The sequence below is a fragment of the Chiloscyllium plagiosum genome, unplaced genomic scaffold (assembly GCF_037043375.1).
Source record: "Chiloscyllium plagiosum isolate Xiang-an unplaced genomic scaffold, Cpla_swu_hap1 HiC_scaffold_40, whole genome shotgun sequence".
Classification (NCBI taxonomy): domain Eukaryota; kingdom Metazoa; phylum Chordata; class Chondrichthyes; order Orectolobiformes; family Hemiscylliidae; genus Chiloscyllium; species Chiloscyllium plagiosum.
Window position 1 is genome coordinate 4,074,512 of NW_028270178.1, and position 16,948 is coordinate 4,091,459.

Consider the following 16,948-nt stretch of genomic DNA (forward strand, 5'->3'; position numbering starts at 1 on the left):
GGGGAGGGAGATGGAGAGGGGGAGGGAGATGGGGAGGGAGATGGGGAGGGAGATGGAGAGGGGGAGGGAGAGGGGGAGGGAGAGGGAGAGAGGGAGAGGAGAGGGAGAGGGAGAGGGGGAGGGGGAGGGGGAGGGAGAGGGGAGGGAGAGGGGGAGGGAGAGGGGGAGACGGAGGGAGAGGGAGAGGGGGGAGGGAGAGGGGGAGGGAGAGGGGAGGGAGATGGAGAGGGGGAGGGGAGGGAGAGGGAGAGGGAGAGGGGGAGGGAGAGGGAGAGGGAGAGGGGAGGGAGAGGGGGAGGGAGAGGGGGAGGGAGAGGGGGGAGGAGAGGGGGAGGGGGAGAGGGGGAGGGAGAGGGGGAGGGAGAGGGGAGGGAGATGGAGAGGGGGAGGGGGAGGGAGAGGGGGAGGGAGAGGGGGAGGGAGAGGGAGAGGGAGAGGGGAGGGAGAGGGGGAGGTAGAGGGAGAGGGAGAGGGAGAGGGGAGGGAGAGGGGGAGGGAGAGGGAGAGGGAGAGGGGAGGGAGAGGGGAGGTAGAGGGGAGGGGGAGGAGAGGGAGAGGGGAGGGGGAGGGGGAGGGAGAGGGGAGGGAGAGGGAGATGGAGAAGGAGAGGGGGAGGGGAGGGAGATGGAGAGGGGGAGGGGAGGGGAGGGAGAGGGGGAGGTGGAGGAGATGGAGAGGGGAGGGAGAGGGAGAGGGGGAGGGAGATGGAGAGGGGGAGGGAGAGGGAGATGGAGAAGGAGAGGGGGAGGGGGAGGGAGATGGAGAGGGGAGGGGAGGGGAGGGAGAGGGGGAGGGGGAGGGAGATGGAGAGGGGAGGGAGGGAGAGGGGGAGGGAGATGGAGAGGGGAGGGAGATGGGGAGGGAGAGGGGGAGGGAGAGGGGGAGGGAGAGGGGAGGGAGAGGGAGAGGGGGAGGGAGAGGGAGAGGGAGAGGGAGAGGGGAGGGAGAGGGAGAGGGAGAGGGGGAGGGAGAGGGAGAGGGGGAGGGAGAGGGGGAGGGAGAGGGGGAGGGGAGGGGGAGGGGGATGGAGAGGGGGGAGAGGGAGAGGGGGGGAGAGGGGGAGGGAGAGGGAGAGGGAGAGGGAGGGGAGGAGAGGGAGAGGAGAGGGGGAGGGAGAGGGAGAGGGGGAGGAGAGGGGGAGGGAGAGGGGGAGCGGGAGGAGGGAGATGGGGAGGGAGAGGGGGAGGGAGATGGGGAGGGAGATGGGGAGGGAGATGGGGAGGGAGAGGGGGAGACGGAGGGAGAGGGAGATGGGGAGGGAGAGGGGAGGGAGAGGGGGAGGGGAGGGAGAGGGGAGGGAGAGGGGGTGGGAGAGGGAGGGGGGAGGGGGAGGGAGAGGGGGAGGGGAGGGAGAGGGGGAGGGAGAGGGGGAGGGAGAGGAGAGGGGGAGGGAGAGGGGGAGGGAGAGGGGGTGGGAGAGGGGAGGCAGAGGGGGAGGGAGATGGAGAGGGGGAGGGAGAGAGTGGGAGGGGAGGGAGAGGGGGAGAGGGAGAGGGAGAGGGGGAGGGAGAGGGAGAGGGGAGGGAGAGGGAGAGGGAAGGGAGAGGGAGAGGGGGATGGAGAGGGAGAGGGGATGGAGAGGGAGAGGGGGAGGGAGAGGGAGAGGGGAGGGAGAGGGAGAGGGGGAGGGAGAGGGGGAGGGTGAGGGGGAGGGAGAGGGAGAGGGGGAGGAGAGGAGAGGGAGAGGGAGAGGGAGAGGGAGATGGAGAGGGAGAGGGAGAGGGAGAGGGGGAGGGGGAGGGAGAGGGAGAGGGAGAGGGAGAGGGGAGGGAGAGGAGAGGGAGAGGGAGAGGGGGAGGGGGAGGGAGAGGGAGGGAGAGGGAGAGGGAGAGGGAGAGGGGAGAGGAGAGGGAGAGGGAGAGGGAGAGGGAGAGGGAAGATGGGGAGGGGAGGGAGAGGAGTGGAGGGGAGAGGGGGAGGGGAGGGGAGGGGGAGGGAGGGGGAGGGGGAGGGGGAGGGAGAGGGGGAGGGGGAGGGGAGGAGAGGTAGCGGGAGAGGGAGAGGGAGAGGGAGAGTGGGAGGGGGAGGGAGAGTGGGAGGGAGAGGGGAGGGGGGGGAGGGAGAGGGAGAGGGAGAGGGGAGGGAGAGGGGGAGGGGGAGGGGGAGGGGGAGGGGGAGGGGGGGAGAGGGAGAGGGGGAGGGAGAGGGGGAGGGGAGGGGGAGGGGGAGGGGGAGGGGGGTGGGGGAGGAGAGGGGGAGGGGGAAGGAGAGGGGAGGGGGAGGGAGAGGGGGAGGGGATGGAGAGGGAGAGGGAGAGGGGGAGGGAGAGGGAGAGGGAGAGGGGGAGGGGGAGGGGAGGGAGAGGGGGAGGAGAGGGAGGGAGATGGAGAGGGGAGGGGTAGGAGATGGAGGGAGAGGGGGAGGGGGAGGGTGATGGAGAGGGAGAGGGGGAGGGGGAGGGAGAGGGAGAGGGGGAGGGGGAGGGAGAGGGAGAGGGGGAGGGGGAAGGAGAGGGGGAGGGAGATGGAGAGGGGAGGGGGAGGGAGAGGGGGAGGGAGATGGAGAGGGAGAGGGAGAGGGGGAGGGAGAGGGAGAGGGAGAGGGGAGGGGGAGGGGGAGGAGAGGGGGAGGGAGAGGGGAGGGAGAGGGGAGGGAGATGGAGAGGGGGAGGGGGTAGGGAGATGGAGAGGGAGAGGGGGAGGGGGAGTGGGGAGCGGGAGGGGGAGGGAGAGGGAGAGGGGGAGGGAGAGGGAGAGGGAGAGGGGAGGGAGAGGGGGAGGGAGAGGGAGAGGGAGAGGGAGAGGGGAGGGGGAGGGGGAGGGGGAGGGAGAGGGAGAGGGAGAGGGAGAGGGAGGGAGATGGAGAGGGAGAGGGAGAGGGGGAGGGGGAGGGAGAGGGGGAGGGAGATGGAGAGGGGGTGGGAGAGGGAGATGGAGAGGGGGAGGGGAGAGGGAGAGGGAAGAGGGAGAGGGGGAGGGAGGTGGGGAGGAGGGGGAGGGAGGAGGGGGAGGGGGAGGGGGAGGGAGAGGGAGAGGGGAGGGGGAGGGGGAGAGGGAGAGGGAGAGGGAGAGGGAGAGGGGAGGGGGAGGGAGAGGGGAGGGGGAGGGAGAGGGAGAGGGAGAGGGAGAGGGAGAGGGGGAGGGGAGGGGAGGGGGAGGGGGAGGGAGATGGGGAGGGAGAGGGGAGGGGGGGGAGGGGGAGGGGGAGGGAGGGGGAGGGGAGGGAGAGGAGAGGAGAGGGAGAGGGGGAGGGGGAGGGGGAGGAGATGGGGAGGAGAGGGGGAGGGGGAGGGAGATGGAAGGGAGGGGTGAGGGAGAGGAGAGGGGAGGGGGAGGGAGAGGGAGAGGGGAGGGGAGAGGGAGAGGGAGAGGGAGAGGGGGGAGGGTGATGGAGAGGGAGAGGGAGGGGGGGAGGGAGAGGGGGAGGGGGAGGGAGAGGAGAGGGAGAGGAGAGGAGAGGGGAGGGAGAGGGAGAGGGAGGGGGGGAGGGAGAGGGGGAGGGGGAGGGAGGAGTGAGGGAGAGGGAGGGGGGGAGGGAGAGGGGGAGGGGAGGGAGAGAGAGAGAGGGGGGGGAGGGAGAGGGGGAGGGAGAGGGGAGGGAGTGGGGGAGGGAGAGGGGGAGGGAGTGGGGGAGGGAGAGGGGGATGGGGAAGGCGATGAGGAAGGCGATGGGAGGGGGAGGGAGATGGGAGAGGGATGGGCGAGGGAGAGTGGAGAGGGCGAGGGGGAGGGAGGGAGAGGGAGGGAGAGGGAGGAGGGAGAGGGAAGGGGAGAGTTCCGGGGCAAGGGTGACGGGGAGGGAGCTGGGAAGGTCAAGGGGAGAGAGAGTGACTTAGTGACAATCTTCAAAATCCCCAAACCCCGCCCCCCTCGATCCCCCCCGCCCCCCTCGATCCCTCAGTCCCCCGCCCCTTCGTTCCCTCAGTCCCCGCCCCCTCGATCCCTCAGTCCCCACCCCCTCGACCCTTCAGTCCCCACCCCCTCGATCCCTCAGTCCCCGCCCCCTCGATCCCTCAGTCCCCGCCCCCTCGATCCCTCAGTCCCCGCCCCCTCGATCCCTCAGTCCCCGCCCTCTCGATCAGACCAGGGAGCGGGTTAGGGGCTGCGGTGGGGTGGGGTCAGAGGGGGTCCCGCCTCGCGAGGGTACTGACCTGTCAGGGTGAGGTCGTGGAGCACGATGCTGGAGTGTGGGCGCCTTGCTCTCTGATACACCCTCAGGGCGTCAAGAATCTCCGAGCTCATCGCCAGGCCCGCGTCCAAATCAGACCTCCCCTCGGCTGGGGCGCCCCTGCAAGAGTCCGGGGGGAAGAACACGGGGTCAGGACACCCCCCCCTGCACAATTCCTTGGCAATTTCTGCCACCCAACCACCCCCCCCCCGTCCCCACTAACTGCACTCCGAGCCCGGCCTTAATCCTTGAGGGACTGAAGTGGATCCCATGCGTCAGGACCCGAATGCAAGAATGCCCAAACTTGGAAGGCCAATTTCGTTTTGTTGTTGTTGTTGGCACCCGCGAGTGGTCCGCTGACCGTGATTGGTTAATCAGCAAGCCAGATTCCGATTGGTCAGGCCGTTGCCGTGGGGAACGCAGCAGGGATTTGGCCAACGCCGTAGCCAAGGAACATTGGCGCTACCATCCTCTCCACCTCGTCCACGTGTAAAACAATCGCGTGCTGAGGACGTAACCGGCTACTGGTTTCCTCTGCTGGTCCGAGCACATTCGGGATTGCTCACAAAGTCCTGTTCCCCCCTCCCCACCACCGGCAGAAACACATCAAATGGAGCTCGCAGGCGCAGAAGAGCAATTATTTAAGACCACATGGGGTTAGTTGGCTCCTCGGCCCGTCGATTCCGCGCCGTCATTCAACAATCTGACAACCCTTGACTCTTTTTTCCCCTCCATTCCCCTTCCTGACTAAAAAGTCCCCCCCCCGCCGGCCTTGACTGACCCCGGCCTCGACAGCCCTCTGCGGGAAGGTATCCCCCCAGCTTCCCTCCCCTCGGACAGAGAAGGAATCCCTCCCTGTCTCTAAGGGCGACCCCCTTTCTCTGAGACGATTCCCCTCTGGGTCCTAGACTCCCTCCCCCACACACCAGGGGGAAACAAACCTCTCCCCATCTCCCCTCTGTCCAGTCCCCCCCTCTCGTACGTTTCAATAAGGACGCCTCCCATTCTTCCAAGCTCCACTGAGCACGGGGCCCAACCTACTCAAGTTCCTCCCCATCGCGCAGTCCCTCCATCCCCCGGGATCGGCCGAGTGAACCTTCCCCTGGGGAATACCGTCTTCCCCTAGATACGGGAAACTGTTCACAAGGTTCCAGCCGCATTCTGATCATGCCCTGTATAGTTTTACTAAAACCTCCCCATTTTTATGCTCTACTCCCTTTGAAGTAAAGACCAGTATTCTAATTGCCATCCCCCTTTCCCTCGCTGAACTTGAGTGTTCACTCTTTGTGATTTGTGCGTGAGGGCTCTCCAATCCTTCTGTGCTGTGGCTTTCTGCAGTCCTTCACCATTTAAACCATATTCACCTCCTCTATTCTTCCTGCCAAAGTGCAGAGCCTCACATTTCCCACATTATGTCACATCTGCCACGTTTTTTTCCTCACTCTCTGACCCTCTGCACACTCTCGGAGTCATCCTCACTGCGCGTTTTCCCATCTATTTTCCTGCCATCCGCAAAGATTTGCCAATCGTAGAGTCCCGACAAAGCGCTTGGAGGCTATTTGGCCCGTTGAGTCTGCACCCACCCTCCCAAGAGCATCCCACCTCCCTGCTCCCTCCCCACCCCACCGTGGCTAACCCACCTAACCTGCACATCCCTGGGGCAACTTAGCATGGCCAACCCACCCTAACCTGCTCATAGAGTCACAGAGGTGTACAGCACCTACCAGCACCCGGCCCATATCCCTCCAAACCCTTCCTATTCAGATACCCATCCAGATGCCTCTTAAATGCTGTAATTGTACCAGCCTCCACCACATCCTCTGGCAGCTCATTCCATACACGTACCACCCTCTGGGTGAAAAGGTTGCCCCTTAGGTCCCTTTTATATCTTTCCCTTCTCACCCTAAACCTATGCCCCTCTAGTTCTGGACTCCCCCACCCCAGGGAAAAGACTTTGTCTATTTATCCTATCCATGCCCCTCATGATTTTATAAACCTCGATAAGGTCAGCCCTCAGCCTCCAGGGAAAACAGCCCCAGCCTGTTCAGCCTCTCCCTGTAGCTCAAACCCTCCAACCCTGGCAACGTCCTTGTAAATCTTTTCTGAACCCTCTCAGGGTTCAACATCATCCTTCCTGTAGGATATTTGGACTGTGGGAGGAAACCGGAGCACCCGGAGGGGTGCCCACGCAGACACAGTGGGAGGTGGGGGGGGGGGGGGTGGGGGGGAAATGTGCAAACTCCACACAGACAGTCGCCTGAGGGCGGGATTGAACCCGGGTCCCTGGCGCCGTGAGGCAGTGGTGCTAACCACTGAGCCCACCGTGCCGCCCTAATAAATTCACTTTCCTCATCTGAATCATATTGGAAATGATTGTGGTCCCTGCGACGCTCCGTTAGTTTCTGGTTGCCATCTTGAAAATGGCTCCCACAATGTCAATTTCCTGTCTTTTCTATTTGTTTGTATTCATTCACAGGATGAGGGCGAGGCCCAGGCTAGGCCCAGCATTCATTGCCCACCCCTAATTACCCAGAGGGCAGTTCAAGAGTCATCCACGTTGCTGTGGATCTGCAGTCACATGTAGGCCCAGACCAGGTAAGGTTGGCAGTTTCCCTCCCGAAAGGACATTAGTGAACCAGATGTGGTCTTCCCGACAATCGACAATGGTTTCATGGTCATCCTTAGACTCTTAAATTTCAGATATTTATCGGATTCAACTTCCAGAGTCTGCCGTGGCGGGATTTGAACTCAGGTCCCCAGAACGTGATCTGGGTTAACAGACCAGCGATAACACCATCTCCCCTCCTATTACTTAATCAATCCTCTATTGATGCCCCAACACCAAAAGCTGTTATAGAGTCACAGAGACGTACAGCACGGAAACAGACCCTTCGGTCCAACCCGCCCACGCCGACCAGATATCCCAACCCAATCTAGTCCCACCTGCCAGCACCCGGCCCGTATCCCCCCAAACCCTTCCTATTCATTTACCCGTCCAGATGGCTTTTAAATGTTGCAATTGTACCAGCCTCCACCACTTCCTCTGGCAGCTTTTATCTTATTAAGTTGCTTAATGTGCGGCAGCTTATCAACTGCCTTCTGAAAATCCAAATATATGACATCTATTGATTCCCCTTCATCGATCCTCAAAGGATTTCAGTGAATTTGTCAGTTTGAGCTCAAACAAAAAATTGCAGGTGTAGTGGACAGCGAAGAGGGTTACCTCAGATTACAACAGGATCTGGACCAGATGGGCCAATGGGCTGAGAAGTGGCAGATGGAGTTTAATTCAGATAAATGCGAGGTGCTGTATTTTGGGAAAGCAAACCTTAGCAGGACTTATACACTTAATGGTAAGGTCTGAGGGAGTGTTGCTGAACAAAGAGACCTTGGAGTGCAGGTTCATAGCTCCTTGAAAGTGGAGTCGCAGGGAGATAGGATAGTGAAGGCGATGTTTGGTATGCTTTCCTTTATTGGTCAGAGTATTGAGTACAGGAGTTGGGAGGTCATGTTGCGGCTGTACAGGACATTGGTTCGGCCACTGTTGGAATATTGCGTGCAATTCTGGTCTCCTTCCTATCGGAAAGATGTTGGGAAACTTGAAAGGGTTCAGAAAAGATTTACAAGGATGTTGCCAGGGTTGGAGGGTTTGAGCTACAGGGAGAGGCTGAACAGGCTGGGGCCGTTTTCCCTGGAGGCTGAGGGGTGACCTTATAGAGGTTTATAAAATCATGAGGGGCATGGATAGAATAAATAGACAAAGTCTTTTCCCTGGGGTGGGGGAGTCCAGAACTAGAGGGGCATAGGTTTAGGGTGAGAAGGGAAAGATATAAAAGGGACCTAAGGGGCAACCTTTTCACCCAGAGGGTGGTAGGTGTATGGAATGAGCTGCCAGAGGATGTGGTGGGGGCTGGTACAATTACAACATTTAAAAGGACGGGTATCTGAATAGGAAGGGTTTGGAGGGATAAGGGCCGGGTGCTGGCAGGTGGGACTAGATTGGGTTGGGATAGCTGGTTGGCATGGACGGGTTGGACCGAAGGGTCTGTTTCCGTGCTGTACATCTCTGTGACTCCATGACTCTTAATTGCTTGTACCTCTTGTTGCTGTTCCTGTCTTCTCTGAGCAGCCAGGATGCCTCTCCGCTGTGGTAGCCGCTGCTGCTGGGGCCAAGGGAACTGGCCGTGGTTTCTGAAGGTACTGACAAGGGGCAGAGGCTCATCGAGGGTTCTCGGAGTAGTGTCCGGCTCCCCGAGGCCTGGGTGCAGACTCGCTGGGGGTGCCCGGGTCTGGAGGAGGGGCCCGGGAGGGGGGAGACGCGGCCCGGGCCTCGGTCGCCGATGGCGACGGGGCCTAGCTCGAACAGGCTGCCGCGGCCGGTCCCGGGGGCCGGGGCATCGGGGGGAGTGGGAGCCTGCTGGGGCGCAGCCGGGCGGCTCCCGGGGGCGATGGGACTGATGTCGGGGCTGGGGGGAGGCTGCGACTCGTCGGCTGGGCTGCTGGTCCCCACGGCGAAGTAGCAGGCCCGAGGACGGGCCCAGGCCTGGCCACGGGCCTTGGGTCGCAGCGGGGGCCTGGCTTGTACCTGCTGGACTTGGGGGCAGGGCCCTGGGCCGGGAGGAGCGGGGTTCGGACTGATCTCAGGCTCTGGGCCCACCACAAAGCGTCCGTCCGCACCCCGCCGGATAGACTCCAGGCAGCCCAGGTGGGTCTCGTACTGTGCAGTCTTCCCTCGCCCGGTCTTCCCAGGGGGCACAGCGACACGTTCAAACGTCTCGTAAACGGGGCTCTCCAACTTGAGTTTCAACAGGCTGTCCGGGCTATCGGAGCGTCTGTGGGGGGGAAACGGCGAGAGAAACAACACTGAGACATACATTCAAACACACAGCCCTCGACACTGTCCCCATCAAACACGGGGTTAAAGATACAGAGTAAAGCTCCCTCTACACTGTCCCCAGTCAAACACTCCCAGGACAGGGACAGCACGGGGTTAGATCCAGAGTAAAGCTCCCTCTACACTGTCCCCCCATCAAACACTCCCCTGACAGGGACAGCACGGGGTTAGATACAGAGTAAAGCTCCCTCTACACTGTCCCCCATCAAACACTCCCAGGACAGGGACAGCAGGGGGTTAGACACAGAGTAAAGCAACCTCTACACTGTCCCCCCATCAAACACTCCCAGGACAGGGACAGCACGTGGTTAGATACAGAGTAAAGCTCTCTCTACACTGTCCCCCCATCAAACACTCCCAGGACAGGGACAGCACGTGGTTAGTTACAGAGTAAAGCTCACTCTACACTGTCCCCCATCAAACACTCCCAGGACAGGGACAGCACGTGGTTAGATACAGAGTAAAGCTCTCTCTACACTGTCCCCCATCAAACACTCCCAGGACAGGGACAGCACGGGGTTAGATACAGAGTAAAGCTCCCTCTACACTGTCCCCCATCAAACACTCCCAGGACAGGGATAGCACCGGGGTTAGATACAGAGTAAAGCTCCCTCTACACTTTCCCCCCATCAAACACTCCCAGGACAGGGACAGCACGCGGTTAGATACAGAGTAAAGCTCCCTCTACACTGTCCCCCCAACAAACACTCACGGGACTTCGGAGAACTAGGAAGAAGGCTGAAAAGCAGGACGTCCAGGGTGGTTATCTCCGGTTTGCTTCCAGTTCCTCAGTCTAATGAGGCCAGAAACAGGGAGATAATGGACTTGAATGTGTGGCTGGGGAACTGGTGCAGGAAGCAAGGATTTAAATTCTTGGATCACTGGGGTATGTTTTGTGGTAAGCATAAATTCTACAAGAGAGACGGCTTGCACCTTAATAGGTTGGGGACCAGCATTCTGGCAGGCAGGTTTGCTACTGCAACACAGCTACGTTTAAACTAAGTAGTGGGGTGGGAGGGGAGGGGGACAAACTGGATGTTTAAGAAGGAAATTGAAGGGAATGTTAGAACAAGATAAGTCAAGAAAGACAATTGTATCAATGAGGCAGAAAACTCAGAAAGGGATCATGCTGTTAGGTTGAGTGAAATAGGGGTTGACGGGAAGGGTGAGGGCAGTAACAAATTAAAAATACTGTACATGAATGCACGAAGCATTAGAAATAAGATGGATGAGCTTGAGGCTCATTTGGAAATTGGCAGATACGATATTGTGGGCATAACTGAGACGTGGCTTCAAGTGGACAGGGCCTGGAAAATGAATATTCAAGGCTATACGTGCTATCGTAAGGACAGACTGACGGGCAGAGGGGGTGGGGTGGCCTTGTTGGTAAGGGATGATATTCAGTCCCTTGCACGGGGGGGACCTAGAATCAGGGGATGTAGAGTCAGTGTGGATAGAGCTGAGAAATACTAAGGGTAAAAAGACCCTCTTGGGAGTTATCTACAGACCCCCAAACAGTAGTCTGGATGTCGGATGTGAGTTAAATCAGGAGCTGAAATTGGCCTGTCGCAAAGATGTCACTACAGTTGTTATGGGGGATTTTAACATGCAGGTAGACTGGGAGAATCAGGATGGTATTGGACCTCAAGAAAGAGACTTTGTGGAGTGCCTCCGAGATGGATTCTTAGAGCAGCTGGTGCTGGAGCCGACCAGGGAGAAGGCAATTCTCGATCTGGTATTGTGTAACGAACCAGAATTGGTCAGAGACCTCGAAGTGAAGGAGTCATTGGGAAGTAGTGACCATAATACAATAAGCTTCAATCTGCAATTTGAGAGGGAGAGGGCACAATCGGAAGTGACAATATTTCTGTTGAATAAAGGGAACTATGGAGCTTATGAGGGAGGAGCTGGCCAAAGTTCAATGGTGCAATACCTTAGCAGGGATGACAGTGGAGGAACTTTGCTGGATATTTCTGTGTATAATGCAGAAGTTGCAGGATCAGTTCATTCCAAAAAGGAAGAAAGATCCGAGGAGGAGGCAGGGGTGGCCGTGGCTGACGAGGGAAGTTAAGAAACATATAAAGTTAAAAGAGAAAAAGTATAACATAGCAAAGATAAATGGGAAAACTGAGGACTGGGAAGCTTTTAAAGAGCAACAGAGGATTACTAAGAAGGAAATACGCAGAGGAAAAATGAGGTACGAAGGTAAACTGGCCAATAATATAAAGGAGGATAGTAAAAGTTTTTTAAGGTATGTGAAAGGCAAAAAAATGGTTAAGACTAAAATTGGGCCCTTGAACACAGAAACAGGGGAATATATTATGGGGAACAAAGAAATGGCAGAAGAGTTGAATTGGTACTTCAGATCTGTGTTCACTGGGGAAGTCACAAGCAATCTCCCTGAGGTAACAGTGGCTGAAGGACCTGAACTGAAGGGAATTTATATTTGCCAGGAATTGATGTTGGAGAGACTGTTAGGTCTGAAGGCTGATAAGTCCCCGGGACCTGATGGTCTACATCCCAGGGTATTGAAGGAGGTGGCTCGAGAAATCGTGGATGCGTTGGTGATTATTTTCCAGAGTTCGATAGATTCGAGATCAGTTCCTGCGGATTGGAGGGTGGCTAATGTTTTACCACTTTTTAAGAAAGGTGGGAGAGAGAAAGCAGGTAATTATAGACCAGTTAGTCTGACCTCAGTGGTGGGAAAGATGCTGGAGTCTATTATAAAGGATGAAATTACGGCACATCTGGATAGTAGTAACAGGATAGGTCAGAGTCAGCATGGATTTATGAAGGGGAAATCATGCTTGACTAATCTTCTGGAATTTGTTGAGGATGTAACTCTGAAGATGGATGAGGGAGATCCAGTAGATGTAGTGTACCTGGACTCTCAGAAAGCTTTTGATAAAGTCCCACATAGGAGGTTAGTGAGCAAAATTAGGGCGCATGGTATTGGGGGCAAAGTACTAACTTGGATTGAAAGTTGGTTGGCTGATAGGAAACAAAGAGTAGTGATAAACGGCTCCATTTCGGAATGGCAGGCAGTGACCAGTGGGGTACCGCAGGGATCAGTGCTGGGACCGCAGCTTTTTACAATATATGTTAATGATATAGAAGATGGTATTAGTAATAACATTAGCAAATTTACTGATGGTACTAAGCTGGGTGGCAGGGTGAAAGGTGAGGAGGATGTTAGGAGATTACAGGGTGACCTGGACAGGTTAGGTGAGTGGTCAGATGCATGGCAGATGCAGTTTAATGTGGATAAATGGATGGTTATCCACTTTGGTGGCAAGAACAGGAAGGCAGATTATGACCTAAATGGAATCAATTTAGGTAAAGGGGCAGTACAGAGAGTTCTGGGTGTTCTTGTACACCAGTCAATGAAGGTAAGCATGCACGTACAGCAGGTAGTGAAGAAGGCTAATAGCATGCTGGCCTTCACAACAAGTGGGATTGAGTATAGAAGCAAAGAGGTTCTTCTGCAGCTGTACAGGGCCCTGGTGAGACCACACCTGGAGTACTGTGTGCAGTTCTGGTCTCCAAATTTGAGGAGAGACATTCTGGCTATTGAGGGAATGCAGTGTAGGTTCACGAGGTCAATTCCTGGAATGGTGGGATTACCTTACATGGAAAGACTGGAGCCACTGAGCTTGTATACCCTTGAGTTTAGAAGACTGAGAAGAGATCTGATTGAGACGTATAAGATTATTAAAGGATTGGACACTCTGGATTGGACACATGTTTCCGCTGGTAGGTGAGTGCCGAACCAGAGGACACAGCTTAAAAATACGGGGTAGACCATTTAGGACAGAGATGAGGAGAAACGTCTTCACCCAGAGAGTGGTGGCTGTGTGGAATGCTCTGCCCCAGAGGGCAGTGGAGGCCCACTCTCTGGATTCATTTCAGAAAGAGTTGGATAGATCTCACAAGGATAGTGGGATCAAGGTTATGGGGATAAGGCAGGAACAGGATACTGATTGAGGATGATCAGCCATGATCATATTGAATGGTGGTGCAGGCTCGAAGGGCAGAATGGCCTACTCCTGCACCGACTGTCTATTGACAGGGACAGAACAGGGTTAGATACAGAGTAACGCTACCACTACACGGACCCCCATCAAACACTCCCAGGACAGGGACAGCGCGGGGTTAGATACAGAGTAAAGCTCACTCTACACTGTCCCCCATCAAACACTCCCAGGACAGAGACAGCACGGGGTTAGATACAGAGTAAAGCTCCCTCTACACTGTCCTCCATCAAACACTCCCAGGACAGGGACAGCACAGAGTTAGATACAGAGTAAAGCTCCCTCTACACTGTCCTCCATCAAACACTCCCAGGACAGGGACAGCAGCACGGAGTTAGATACAGAGTAAAGCTCCCTCTACACTGTCCTCCATCAAACACTCCCAGGGCAGGGACAGCATGGGGTTAGATACAGAGTAAAGCTCACTCTACACTGTCCCCCCATCAAACACTCCCAGGACAGGGACAGCACGGGGTTACATACAGAGTAAAGCTCCCTCTACACTATCCCCATCAAACACTCCCAGGACTGGGACAGCACGGGGTTAGGTACAGAGTAAAGCTCTCTCTACACTGTCCCCCATCAAACACTCCCAGGACAGGGACAGCACGGAGTTAGATACAGAGTAAAGCTCCCTCTACACTGTCCTCCATCAAACACTCCCAGGACAGGGACAGCAGCACGGAGTTAGATACAGAGTAAAGCTCCCTCTACACTGTCCTCCATCAAACACTCCCAGGACAGGGACAGCATGGGGTTAGATACAGAGTAAAGCTCCCTCTACACTGTCCTCCATCAAACACTCCCAGGACAGGGACAGCATGGGGTTAGATACAGAGTAAAGCTCACTCTACACTGTCCCCCCATCAAACACTCCCAGGACAGGGACAGCACGGGGTTACATACAGAGTAAAGCTCCCTCTACACTATCCCCATCAAACACTCCCAGGACTGGGACAGCACGGGGTTAGGTACAGAGTAAAGCTCTCTCTACACTGTCCCCCATCAAACACTCCCAGGACAGGGACAGCACGGAGTTAGATACAGAGTAAAGCTCCCTCTACACTGTCCTCCATCAAACACTCCCAGGACAGGGACAGCAGCACGGAGTTAGATACAGAGTAAAGCTCCCTCTACACTGTCCTCCATCAAACACTCCCAGGACAGGGACAGCACGGGGTTACATACAGAGTAAAGCTCCCTCTACACTATCCCCATCAAACACTCCCAGGACTGGGACAGCACGGGGTTAGGTACAGAGTAAAGCTCTCTCTACACTGTCCCCCATCAAACACTCCCAGGACAGGGACAGCACGGAGTTAGATACAGAGTAAAGCTCCCTCTACACTGTCCTCCATCAAACACTCCCAGGGCAGGGACAGCATGGGGTTAGATACAGAGTAAAGCTCCCTCTACACTGTCCCCCCATCAAACACTCCCAGGACAGGGACAGCACGGGGTTACATACAGAGTAAAGCTCCCTCTACACTGTCCCCTATCAAACTCTCCCAGGACTGGGACAGCACGGGGTTAGGTACAGAGTAAAGCTTCCTCTACACTGTCCCCATCAAACACTCCCAGGGCAGGGATAGCACGGGGTTAGATACAGAGTAAAGCTCCCTCTACACTGTCCCCATCAAACACTCCCAGGACTGGGACAGCACGGGGTTAGGTACAGAGTAAAGCTCTCTCTACACTGTCTCCCATCAAACACTCCCAGGGACAGGGACAGCACAGGGTTGGATACAGAGTAAAGCTCCCTCTACACTGTCCCCCATCAAACACTGAAAGGACTGGGACAGCACGGGGTTAGATACAGAGTAAAGCTCCCTCTACACTGTCACCATCAAACACGCCCAGGACAGGGACAGCACGGGGTTAGATACAGAGTAAAGCTCCCTCTACACTGTCCCCATCAAACACTCCCAGGGCAGGGACAGCATGGGGTTAGATACAGAGTAAAGCTCCCTCTACACTGTCCCCATCAAACACTCCCAGGGACAGGGACAGCACAGGGCTGGATACAGAGTAAAGCTCCCTCTACACTGTCCCCCATCAAACACTCCCAGGGCAGGGACAGCACGGGGTTAGATACAGAGTAAAGCTCCCTCTACACTGTCCCCCATCAAACACTCCCAGGACAGGGACAGCACAGGGTTGGATACAGAGTAAAGCTCCCTCTACACTGTCGCCCATCGAACACTCCCAGGGCAGGGACTGCACGGCGTTAGATACAGAGTAAAGCTCCCTCTACACTGTCCCCCATCAAACACTCCCAGGGCAGGGACAGCACGGGGTTAGATACAGAGTAAAGCTCCCTCTACACTGTCCCCCCATCAAACACTCCCAGGACAGGGACAGCACGGGGTTAGATACAGAGTAAAGCTCCCTCTACACTGTCCCCCATCAAACACTCCCAGGACAGGGACAGCACAGGGTTAGATACAGAGTAAAGCTCCCTCTACACTGTCCCCCCATCAAACACTCCCAGGACAGGGACAGCACAGGGTTAGATACAGAGTAAAGCTCCCTCTACACTGTCCCCCCATCAAACACTCCCAGGACAGGGACAGCACAGGGTTAGATACAGAGTAAAGCTCCCTCTACACTGTTCCCCCATCAAACACTCCCAGGACAGGGACAGCACGGGGTGAGATGTGGATTTGCCGATGAACTTACTCGATATTTGGAGTCTTCTGATAGTGACTGAAAACAATGGGCACATCTGTAAAAAAAAACAAAGGTGTTTTAATGTGAATTGCTGTGTTCCAACTTGCGATCATATATCAAAATAACTGCTGAGAAAGTAACAACCAGAGAGAGACCCCAGTCAGTGTACAGATATCTCCCTGAGAGAGAGAGGGGACTGAGAGACACCAGTCAGTGTACAGATATCTCCCTGAGAGAGAGAGGGTACTGAGAGACACCAGTCAGTGTACAGATATCTCCCTGAGAGAGTGAGGGGACTGAGAGACACCAGTTAGTGTACAGATATCTCCCTGAGAGAGAGAGGGGACTGAGAGACACCAGTCAGTGTACAGATATCTCCCTGAGAGAGAGAGGGTACTGAGAGACACCAGTCAGTGTACAGATATCTCCCTGAGAGAGAGAGGGGACTGAGAGACAACACCCAGTGTTCAGATATCTCCCTGAGAGAGAGGGGACTGAGAGTCACCAGTCAGTGTACAGATATCTCCCTGAGAGAGAGAGGGGACTGAGTGGCACCAGTCAGTGTACAGATATCTCCCTGAGAGAGAGAGGGGACTGAGAGACACCAGTCAGTGTACAGATATCTCCCTGTGAGAGAGGGGGGACTGAGAGACACCAGTCAGTGTACAGATATCTCCCTGAGAGAGAGGGGACTGAGAGTCACCAGTCAGTGTACAGATATCTCCCTGAGAGAGAGAGGGGACTGAGAGGCACCAGTCAGTGTACAGATATCTCCCTGAGAGAGAGAGGGGACTGAGAGGCACCAGTTAGTGTACAGATATCTCCCTGAGAGAGAGAGGGGACTGAGAGGCACCAGTCAGTGTACCGATAACACCCTGAGCGAGAGAGGGGACTGAGAGGCACCAGTCAGTGTACAGATATCTCCCTGAGAGAGAGAGGGGACTGAGAGGCACCAGTCAGTGTACAGATATCTCCCTGAGAGAGAGAGGGGACTGAGAGGCACCAGTCAGTGTACAGATACCTCCCTGAGAGAGAGGGGACTGAGAGACAGCAGTCAGTGTACAGATATCTCCCTGAGGGAGGGGGGACTGAGAGGCACCAGTCAGTGTACAGATATCTCCCTGAGAGAGAGGGACTGAGAGGCACCAGTCAGTGTACAGATATCTCCCAGAGAGAGAGGGGTACTGAGAGACACCAGTCAGTGTACAGATATCTCCCTGAGAGAGAGGGGACTGAGAGGCACCAG

At 56.5% G+C, this 16,948-nt stretch overlaps 1 protein-coding gene and 1 pseudogene across 1 annotated transcript in view; one reads left to right on the forward strand and one right to left on the reverse strand.

The window, feature by feature from the left end:
* Positions 1 to 4,038, forward strand: part of LOC148138291 (uncharacterized) — a 29,611-nt pseudogene extending 25,573 nt beyond the window's left edge.
* The window catches only part of LOC122546066 (protein turtle homolog A-like), a 216,874-nt gene continuing 203,960 nt past the window's right edge, over positions 4,035 to 16,948 (reverse strand). Inside the window, 3 exon segments of the mRNA XM_087981612.1 lie at positions 4,035 to 4,227; positions 8,205 to 8,939; positions 15,712 to 15,757. Of these exon segments, the coding sequence (XP_087837738.1) occupies positions 4,035 to 4,227; positions 8,205 to 8,939; positions 15,712 to 15,757 (974 nt within the window).